This window comes from Branchiostoma floridae, chromosome 14, assembly GCF_000003815.2.
Source record: "Branchiostoma floridae strain S238N-H82 chromosome 14, Bfl_VNyyK, whole genome shotgun sequence".
Classification (NCBI taxonomy): Eukaryota; Metazoa; Chordata; class Leptocardii; order Amphioxiformes; family Branchiostomatidae; genus Branchiostoma; species Branchiostoma floridae.
The window spans coordinates 10714796-10726267 of NC_049992.1; the positions used below are offsets into that span (position 1 = coordinate 10714796).

The following is an 11472-nucleotide window of genomic DNA, read 5'->3' on the forward strand; positions in this document are numbered from 1 at the left end:
GCTGTACTATATCACCTAAGAAATTCAGTTGTATTTTTTTACTTTTTACCAAATGTGCATTAGATGTCTATAGTTTTTCTTCAAATGTTCTTTAGCAGCAAAAGTATGGTCTTAAGAAAAGCTTGTATGATAGTTGACTATCTACTTCTTTTGCCATTTCAAGAAATGGACAGAAGATGTTCGCCACAACTGTTCGTCACCTGTCCTAAGAAATTACATACCTCGTACATTTCATGCCTGTAAAATGTATAGATGGTAAATGTGGTCGGTCCCCATCTTAAATGTTATGACTCCAAATAAGAATAAACGAAATGAAGTCATATTGTCAGCACTAGTGTTGTGTTTGTAACGGAAATGCCCAGACATGTACATAAATTCACATACAGCCACCATGAAATTTACATAGTATTACACATACATGCAAGCACATGTCCCATCTTCCTGAGTACTTAGTTATTGTACCATGTACTCATAAAATATAATTGACTGATGATAATGGAATTTTGTATGCTTTAAACGTGACAATTTATAGCAGGTCCAATAACAGCAACATTAATAACACAGACACGGTGTGATAGTGTCACTTTTTGTGACCTTTTTATTTTATGAGCAGTCATTCTTTCTCCAAAAATGGTCGTCCTGATTCATTTCTTATGAATCTGTCAAAACTTAATATGGAAAATGCTGTTAAATGCCTCAAATATGAACATGAAAGCTAAAATTTATTATGAATCTTCCAATAACTATGTCAACCAACCATACAGAAAAATTCTAGACTACTGAATTATAATAGCAGTTATTGTAGTAGTGGTTGTAGTAGACTATCCAATAATCAGACTAAGGTAAAGTTACAAAACTCCAATTCCATTAGACACAATGTGTAGTAGTGTAAAGAACACATATTTTAGAAGTAGGGAAGTGAAGAAAATGAAATTTCTCTCCCATTTGAAATGAGCTCTGCTTCAAACTTGCAAGCAGAACTTGATACAATATGGGCTATGTCCATCAACTTAAGAAAGTTAGATTACTAAACACACACCTCCATACAACATTCTACAAAAAAAAGGATCAACAACAATGAAACAATGAGTGTTTTGTGAGATCTACATGTAGCTACAGTCACGTGGATGGGACAATTCAATATACACGACGTAAAATAGCAAGGTTCACATATATGTTCATGTAGCAGGGCTTTCTCCAGGACCCGTCCTCCTGTCCTGGGACAGAAATTTACTTGGAATGGAAAATGATTTTACCCCATCCGTCCCAAAAGTAACATGAAACTGTTGAAACTGTACTTTCATGTATTTTCCTTAAACCAAGAAAATCAACAACATTGGCTCCCAAACAATGAGTGGAACAAAAAAAATTTAAGCTGAAGAAAGCCTTGACATGTAGATTCTGACAGCTTTGTTGGCACCTAGAAAGCCAGTTTCTTGATGAGCAGGTAGACATGTTTATCCACCTCCATGCCGTGCAGGTTGTTAGCATCCCCCTGTAGCCTCATCAGGAGGCCCCCGTACGACACATAGGCTGACCTGGAGAATACAGGAGAGGTAAAAAATTCATAAAAACCTTCATATAGTAAGGTTCTTAAAACACAACCAAAGTAGTACTCACTTCCAACATTTTGGTGTCTGTCAGACACCATCATCAGGGTTAGAATGGCTGGATCTGATTTTGGTTGTTACCTAAAGGTAATATACGTGTAGGTGGCACAGGAGCAGTGAGAAATCCGTCCCAAACGTGACTCAATTCGATGATGGTGGTGTCGTTGGAAATGAGTACGACTTTGGTTGTGTTTTAAGAACCTTACATTATGAGTATTTCACCAACCTGATGAAATCATTTGATTGGTTACATGAAAATTAAACATTTCAAGGAATTGATTGCTTACGTGCTAAAAGAAGTCAGAAAAATAACATCTAATCTAAGTTTGTGCAACATCGGCACCATCAAAAGAATGAAGATGAAGAGACTTCATATTCTGTATATCTTTGGTAGAGTGCCAGATCCATCAATTCATGTGCACAGCACAGAGGGAGTTTTATCACTACATTAGGCACAGTGGCATTCAGAATGTGCAGCAACATCAAATTACACCTCCTGTAGTGTACATGTATGTGCTAGTCAGGCATGCTCAAATTTGAAGGTTATGTTGTTTGTCAGAAATTCTCCAGTTAACATTCTAACACTATCTGTCCATATCATCAATGCATATGCCTTTTTTTCAAACTCGCATAATGTACATATCAAAGTCAAAGTACATTGTGCAATGTTTGTGTACTTTGAAAGCATTAAAGGCATTTCAGATAAATAGGACATAAAATATTCCACTCAGACTGTATTTTCACACTTGCTGATTATTTGCTAAAATCATTATGTTACACTTTGTGTCTACAAGTACATGAAAGTAGCTACCTATGTATATATGTACTTGTAGACATTTGCCTGAAAGCTTTTGTAGTTTGTGTACAACACATCTGACAACTGCGTCACAGTATGATCAATAATTCATATCACATCATAATGAACCATTCAGGCTGGTGTCCCAAGACAATTTTGGATTCCAACACATTAGACACTGTCAAGGCAATGGTGATAGAGACACACCTCTCTATAGAACATAAATATACTGTAACACAATCATATGAACAGGTATTCTGGACAGTTCAGTATATGCCACGCCAACACTTCATTTATCTGCACCTTTCAATCACCAATTATACTCAAGTGTACGGTAATAGTGATTGTACACCTTATCCTATATTATGTCTACTCTACCCTACTCTGTATTGAAGAAGAATTATACTCATCAAATATGCATGTTTTAGTCATTTCCCTGTTTTTCAGTCAGCCACATGTTTGTCTATTTATTTGTTGTACACTATGTTGTTAAATGTATTATAGAATAAAAACCAAACCTAACAATTAAGTTAATTTCAATAGTCCATGCGGGTTCACAAAGACCTTTAAGCCACAAACAAGGTTGAAGGTATCAACTTAAATCTGCAATTTCTTTCGTCAGTGCCACGCTGCACTGCACCTTTCAGCACAGCCTACTGTAACTCAGTAAATTTGTGCTTTCTAGATCATGCTATTCATGATGAATAATGGAAACAATAGCATACACTGTAAGAACCATTCACTAACATTTATTTGAACACATCTGAAAACTGTTGAAAACATTAGTAGAATATTAGTGATTGAAAACATCTAAGAGTAATTCTGTGAGAATTGGTATGTTTTACAGTATATGACAAGCTGCCAATCATTTGTCAGCTTAACTGTTTCCGCTGCTCCCAGAGGGGCTTTACAGGGACCAATCGTGTTTCTCGAACCACTTGTCAGACAAGCAAGTCTGCATACATAATAAGCCGTTACCACGCATGATTTGGTGCATCACTGAGTTGTCACGCAACATTGCTTTACATGACAGGAGCTCCCCACACAGCAGTATATCCTACCAGTATCTGGTGTCTAGGTGTGGAATTAGGGACTTGGGTGGGTTCCGTTATGGGAGTTGTCCCCTCAAAGTGCTGGTTCCAGAATCACCTATGTGAAAAATGATCTGAAGAAGACCAGGGGTTCTTGTACAGGAATTTACTTGTTTCTTGTCTAGTCGGCAACACTTACAGACCTAAGGACATGGCAAAGACAACAAAAGATGCTGGGATTATGAGGGAGGCTTCCATATTTCATCTTGGCAGGTTTTACGCTGAAGCTGGCACCAAATTCAGCACCAAAGAGATACAGGCCTTGCTTGGGCGACTGTTGTTAGCGGCTGACAACCAGTCCACTGGAAAAGTGAAGATACAGGTGTGCAAAGATGGGGTGCAAGTTGGAGACACGGGAAAGTCATTGTCAGGGACATGGAGACGGTTAATGGGGAAGCATAAGTCGCAGGTAAGCTTTTACCCCGTAGAAACTATTGTGTCGGTGCACGTCGAAAACTCTGTGAAGAACGTGCTTCTGGTGGTGGTCGACCTCGACCAAGGGGACCAATGGCAATGTTTGGCGTACCTATGCCAAGACTCTGATACGGCGTACCTTCTTAAGACATCCATTGACGCAGTTGTTTCACAATCAAGACAGAATCCGATGTTGAAACCAGAATGTAGGGCTGGCTCTGAGCAAAGTGTGTCACAACCAACTAGAGAACTCCAGGCCTCCCAGGAACACTTACCTAACGGAAAAGAACAGGGCAGTAGAGAACCGTTAGGATGGCCAGCAAGTTCCTCAGATCTCCCAGTGGCCCCTCCGAGAAAACGACGCCTGACCTCCACACAGAGCAGTACTGATAAGGATGATGTTAGCTCAGTTGCATCGTCAAATAGCATGGAGTATTTTTCACCAGACTCAAGTGGTATTGTGACCCTGGCAATGAGAAAAATTGACCCCGACTCAGCCAGTGGAACAGACGACAGCTCTAGCACAAGCAGCAAACAAGGGTACTCTCAGAATTTTCCGGAAAAAGCTCGCAGGAAGGCGCCTGTGCCCCCAAAGTCAGGCTCTCATGGCCAGACCGTATCTGAAGTGCAGTACGCTACCATCGCGTGCTACCTTGGTAAGATGCCAGTCATACGAGGCGAGGAGGTTGTCCCACGACACATTCACAACGCTGTTGATCTACTCTTCAAGCTGGGCGTTGGCAAACCTCCTAACAAGGTACGCGTAGAAATATCAAATGCTGGCGTGGCCTTTGAGAAAATAGGCAAAACAGGGACAATAAAGAAGGCTGCTGATCTGCGATACGTTGGCAGTAAAAAGAGGAAGTTTCTTCCCGTGAAAGAAATCGTGTATGCTGCAACAGACAAGCAACATGAACTTGTCTTTGCCTGTGTTCTGTGTAAAGACGGTAAAGGAGATTCTGATGCCTCAAAAGAAGACCTACAGTGTCATGCATTCCTTCTTGATAACTTCGACAAACCGCGCGACATGGCTCAAACTGTGGTTGACGCAATCACGAAAAAGATTTCCCCCAAGGAACTTACACCCGTAACAAACGGCGTGATGCGAGCCCTCCCAAGGTCGCATGAGGGCCACGAGGATGACTTTACACTTGACGAGAAAATGTTCGAGCCAAGTGCTCGAGTCTCAACTGACAATGACGGTGAGCAAAACGGTTTGGAATACTTCACAGAGGATGGAGAATTCAAACCAGATGTCCTCACGGCTAAAACAGGCACATCCAACAAATATGAAGAATCAAACAACGCTGTGATCAACTTTGGGAGTGACAACCTCACCATGGAGGTGGCAGAGTCCCTGCGGACATGTAAAGTGACCGACAACGCGGATCCGTTCGATGTCGGACTTCCTCTTCAGCCTGACTCCTTCATGCGCGGCGAGTCAACGTACATGACAACGATAAAAAATGCTGCCTTCTGGCAAAATAATGGTGATGACTCCATCAAGGACACAGACATGATGATGTTTTGAGAGACTGTCTCAACAAGTCCACATATACAAATCAGTAGCAAATCTGTCTCAGGGCTCGAAATACTGGGTGCATGTGCACCCATGTGCACCCAAAATTGGAACTGTGCACCCAATTTTTTTAAGTGGGTGCACAGGGTGCACCCAAATATTTTCTTGGGTTTATGTATGGAAAGATATCAAGTATACTAGTATACATCATATTCTTGACATCTAAGTGGTAGAAAGATAATAAAATGTCTGTTATGTTATGTTACTTGATTAAGAATTTGATAGCTTGTAACTATGTTTTGTTATCAGGTTTTGTTGACATTCTACTACAAATCTAAGTGGTGCACCCAAAAATATTTTGGTGCACCCAATCTTTTAAGCTGGGTGCACCAGTGCACCTAATCCTAAAAATGAATTTCGAGCCCTGTGTCTTGAACTTTATTTTAGTACTTAGAAACAGATTCAATCATGGGAAACTTCCAAAAAAATTTACAAATTTCAGTTTAAAGTTCAGTAAAGAAGGGAATATATGATTGTTGAAAGTTCAAAACTGTAATAACAAAGTTTTCTCACAGGAGCTAATATAAAGTCAACACTTATTTCTACAGAGAAAATCTGTTAACATCTCAGAGGAAAATGTCATTCCTAGCTTGGGAAAATGACAGCTCAGAGGTAAATGCACATACATGTAAAACTTACATGATATAATCAATAGACATTCTATATCTAATCATTTATACTAGATTTAGTTGTTTGTTTGTTTGTTTGTACCCAGTGCACAATTGCAATAATCAACATTCTGTATGACTCAATAATGTAAACTACATGAGTTTGAAATATCTATAAAAATAAGTTTAAGGAGAACCACTCTGGTAGAAGCCTTCTTTCTTTATCTGTTTTGTAACAGTGTGAGCATTAGGCAACCTGAGATGGCAGACTTTGCCTTTATTTTAACAATACACTATCAATAGCATCTGAAATGTGCATGACATTACAATTGCCTGTCCACCCCTACTTGTGCACACGCACAAACACACACACACACACACTCACACACACACACACACACACACAAACACACACACACACACACACAGATGCATTGTACAATACACATGCATGAACACAACATAATCAGAAACATTACTTTACTCCCTTTGGCCAAAGTATATCATAACTATATTCATGTATCCCTTCTAAATAAATAATGAGTACAATTCTTAGGCGTGGCAATTGCTACAATAGGTTAATGTACATGTAATCCTGTTAAAATATGTTGGGGTCATTGAACAAACACATATAATTGAGTGAACAAGTCCTTAGTTCAGGGTTTGCTTTCTTACCTTCAACCGTGTGAATCTTGCTGGAGGGATTTTCCCATATTTACACAAGTCAAACATGTAAGTGGCAGGTCTACCGTGACATGACCTGAGGTGTTTTTGCAGGCAACAACTAAAAAGCCAAGCCTGTTCTTAAGAAAGGGCAGAAGGCAGGAAGCATGGCAGAGTGACAGGTACTTTTTATGGCAAACCTTCCAGCAATAATGCCTCTCTTATCTCTCTATGTACAAGGACGATGCTTATAGAACTTTTATTTCGTAGAAGACAGGTACTGACAAAAAAAACAAGACTTCGTACATGTACAAAGTCATGCTTTGTGCTTCTTAGATGCATTGTGACTGATATTATATGTAATGAGATTTATGACATAATTGTCACGTACCAACCAGCAGGTGATAACCATGTGGTTATGGTATCAGGTTTGCTGAATGTCATTGTAATTTGTATGGTTAGTCTGAATAGAAGTATACATTTTTCTCCTAGCTAATTTATTAGTCATGTAGACAAATAAAGTCTGAGGTAAGACATTAATATTAGGAGAGAGAAAACTACATTTTGATATTATATATCATCATACTAAAATAGACCTGGGTAATTTCAAGCTTCATTGGTTCAAATAATTGCAAATTTGCCCACTTGCTGTATAAGCAAAGTGTGGTACACTTTGTTTACCCTACATGTTCATACTCCTGTTACTCTTCAAAACTACTCAAACTGAAAGTTTACAGAGGGGTTGAAGAAAATTTGAAGGCTGCAAGGGAAGCTAAGGAGAAGGAAATGCCATTCAGTGAACTGAACTCTTCAATGTGGTACCCACCTTTCTCACAAATAAACAAAAATTACCCTACATTGGTCATGGTCATGGAGTTTCCTTTTATCTCACTAAATATTCTTTTAAGGATTTACAAATTACACAAAGGTCCTCTTTGTATTCTACATGTTTGTATATCTCAAAACATGACCAATCAGTCATGACAAAAGGGTGTCAATCAGAACTTAATCTTATAATAAAGAACCTATCAGAGTATCTAAAGAGTATCATGAATCTGATTCTTCTGACATACCTTTTATCTCTTTCTTTCTGTAGCTTCCTAATCTAAAGAACAAGGTTCTAACCCATGATACTACACATACTGAATTCTTTGATCCTATTATACTATTCACAATTTCTGTTGAGTCTTATGCTACTGAAACCATTGCCACCCAGGGCTCAACATATTTTTGCAATGGCCCAGGAAACACTCAAAACTACCTGCACTATACAAATTTTACCTGTCCCAATCTGCTAGAAATGTACTTCCCATGAAGTATGGCTCAAACTCAAACCATTCCAATGCTAAAGTTATTAGCCTTTCACTGGTATCAATTATCAGTGCAGTTGAAGTTACCGGTAAACAAAAATCAACACATAAATTACTCATTGATATACCCAGTACCTGCGCTGTTTTGTAAACATACTTACACAACTCCAATATTTTAACCCTGCATTTTATAGTGGCAGCATATTCTTCAGGTGGTGTGTAAGGTAATCACAATTAACGCTTCTGCCGCTGTATAAACTATAATATCATAGGCTTATAACAATAAGGCTTAACTTATAAAATGACTCATACGTACAGTCTGGTGGCAGTCTCTGTGTGTGTATCGTCGCCCTCTATTCTGTAGATCTTGCCGTACATGACGTATTCGAACTGGTCAGCACGGGATGGCGTACCGTCGTTGGGGATGTATTCCCCATCATCAGGAGCACCATCTTCCCGCAGTGTGCTTGCTAGGACAAGTCTGAACTTGTCTCCTGGCAGGGACAGAAGTAGGACAATAATATGGTAGTAATGATTTACTGCAAATTCTTGCCCAAGGGCTAATTGCAGGTACAATGTAACATGTAAGGGGACAAATAAACAAACAGTGTAGTACAGAGTATGTCTACTCTATAGCCTGGTATCCAGTCGTATTATAGCTCCCGAGTCTATTCGTCCTTTCTGTATTTGCAGAGAGGACAGAAAAGACTCAGGACCAATAATATGGCTGGATACCAGGCTATCTACTCTAATCTAAAAGCTAACTCTAAACCATACTGTAATATATTAGCAGGCTGGGAATAATCTTGTTAATCTTTGAGATGTTAAAAATTGTCGAGCCTTACTTTGGTGAAGTATATACATTTTGCTACCTACAACAGTAAAAGATGAATTCTGTTCATTTCTATTTATTCAAGTACACATTTCTATACACCATACAAGGGTACGTAATACATTATAACACTTATCCAGGTTTTTTTTTCAAGAAAAAAATGCACTGCAATTGAGCGGAGCCACTAAGTGGTGGAGATAGGGCTCTCCCTTCCAGGGTGTGGAGTTTTTGATAATTCTAAGTTAAGATGAAGTATTCTATGGCTTCCTACTAGTAGGGACCAAAATTACTATCAGAAACATCACAGTTGAAGAAGACTGTGGCCACATGTGATACCTGGTCATGATCAACCAGAATTTTATGCTTGCCAGAGGATCTGCTCCCTAGGGTAAGGGGGCACATGGTCAGGGCATGAGGGCGCAGCACCCCTGTTCCCTTGTTTAAATAATCCCTGCTAATCTGTAGTATTATCACTCAGCATTGGTCAAATATCTTCAAGAGTTAAGAAGACCCAACCTTGCGCATCCATCTCACCTATGTCCACAGGATACACCTGTGTGTTCACGTCCAGGATCAGCTCCATCTTAAAACTCTCACTTTCACAGTGGAGTCTGGACACTGTAGGACAAATAACAGATTAATAAATGTTAGAATTCATCCTGTTATCAATGAATAACAGAGCAAAAGCTTTTTGTATGCAGAAATGTTTGCAGTGACTTTATTATTTTCTTCTTCTTCATATCACCATTTTATGTTCATGGTGGCTCCTGTGGAAAAAAAACACTGTGGACATTTATGTTTTTCTTCTTTAATCATAAATGCATAAACAATGTATCCAGAGAGCCATACAAAATTGTTGCCCCATGTACACCACATATTAGGGTCGGTTGAGGTTGTTTGAGGTGTTTAGGCAGACCGCATGTAACTTAGATTGACATACAAGTTAGTACAACGTAAGGACTGGAGCATCTAGAATTATATATTGATTCATAAAGATATAGTGGCTTTCCCCTATTTTGTTCAGGAGATGTACTTAGCCAGATCTAGAGTTTCTGATCATTAAATGAAATCCCCTGCGAAAATAATGACATTTCAACACATGCCCCCCTCCCCACCTACCACAATACAGAAGCGTTTATACACGTACTCATTGGCATTATGACGATATTAAGGTGTTTCAACTATTAACGGTACACTATTTGAGAAATAAATGAAAATTTCTCGCCTCTGTCGAACTTCTTGCCGTCAGGGTCGATGTCTTTGACGTCGAAGATATCTTCAAACAGCACGCCTGCCATGTTGCCACGCGTAACCTTTGACCGGTCACAGGTCAATTAACCTGTCCTGATTACCCACCTCACAAACTGTTGCCTCAATTACACCAAGGACGTCTCATAAAACGTCCTTGGTTGCACCGAGCTTTAACTATTTAGATCAGCGAAAGGCTACGTTTTTACTAAATTCACAAAACCCACTCATTTTGCAAAAAATCATTCAAAGAAGAAGTCAATCGCCACACTAGCAAACATAGTACCTTATAGTAGATTAGAAACTAATGTTCTGAATAACTCTTATTTTGAGACAGCCCTCGGCCATGATTTTGCAAATAAAGTCGCTAACGCTGTGAACAAGACAGAGAACTGAATGTGTTACTACAGTTACTATTAGTATGTAGGTAAAATAGACGGCCACTCCTTCGAGCATGATGCTGTCATAAAACTTTAACGGCCCCACCAGTTTCACTTCTCTGACTTTTGTAGCATATAAAGGAGCAGAGGAGAAATAAGAAAAAAAACAGACATCTTGTGATAAGTCACAAATGCATATCCACAAGAACCATAAAGTCACCTGAGCAGGCTGATTCTTCAAACTGTCTCGCCGTCACTTCCTTGTTGTCTCCAAGCAGATCTATCGGGGGCAAAGACTGTATCAATAAGGTTAAACAGTTTCTTTCCTTCTTCTCTTGTATGGTCTTTGAAATGTTGACAAAAAATTAAAAAATGAAAATAAACTATTGTCTCTCTTGTCTAGTTTTCTGTCTTTTTTATTTTGTTATACCCCAGTTAAAAACCGGCTAAACAGTGTCCGACTTGGGGCCAGTTGGACACTGTTTTCTGTTACTCAAGCAACTGGATATGACTTTGGAAACGGGTAAACGTTTCAACTAGTATCCACGTGCACTATCTTTCATCTCAGATCGGTGCCAGGGGGAACCAATGCAAACCGTTTCCGGGGAGAAGATGTGGAAATTCCGTTTCCAAAATTATATCCTGGGTTGCTTGAATTAAGTAACTGCTTTTTGGCGTATCTTATTACCTGGTTGTCTACCCTTCATCGACGTAGCCCTTTGGATACTGTCGATGCCCCCGATATACATGTACATGTAGGTCTGCCGGGGAGATAATGCTGGTCAACACTGCAAACAATTTTTCAGTAAACACTCTTGATCTGCTAAAGTGAAACAACCAGAGAGGCGAGTAAGAACAGAAAGAAACAACACCCCGACTCCCGGGATTCGAACCCGCGCCGAACCCGGGCAGCCGGATCACAAATCGAACGTGCAAACCGT

At 39.5% G+C, this 11472-nt stretch overlaps 1 protein-coding gene across 1 annotated transcript; it reads right to left on the reverse strand.

Annotated features, from left to right (window-relative positions):
• Nucleotides 1-575: 575 nt before the first annotated feature.
• Nucleotides 576-10288, reverse strand: LOC118430028 (DNA-directed RNA polymerases I, II, and III subunit RPABC3). The gene is made up of 4 exons (XM_035840730.1): nucleotides 10129-10288; nucleotides 9438-9521; nucleotides 8388-8565; nucleotides 576-1538 (listed from the first exon to the last, which is right to left on the reverse strand). Exons 1-4 carry the CDS (start codon nucleotides 10199-10201, stop codon nucleotides 1421-1423), a joined length of 453 nt encoding a protein of 150 aa, XP_035696623.1. The 5' UTR covers nucleotides 10202-10288; the 3' UTR covers nucleotides 576-1420.
• Between the last annotated feature and the right edge of the window lie 1184 nt (nucleotides 10289-11472).

Coding starts and splice junctions, on each gene's coding strand:
- LOC118430028 (XM_035840730.1), bottom strand. CDS start 10,201: ATGGCAGGCGTGCTGTTTGAAGATATCTTCGACGTCAAAGACATCGAC. Junction 9,522..10,128: donor CGGCAAGAAGTTCGACAGAG/GCGAGAAATTTT, acceptor TTTGTCCTACAG/TGTCCAGACTCCACTGTGAA. Junction 1,539..8,387: donor ACAGAGACTGCCACCAGACT/GTACGTATGAGT, acceptor TGTATTCTCCAG/GTCAGCCTATGTGTCGTACG.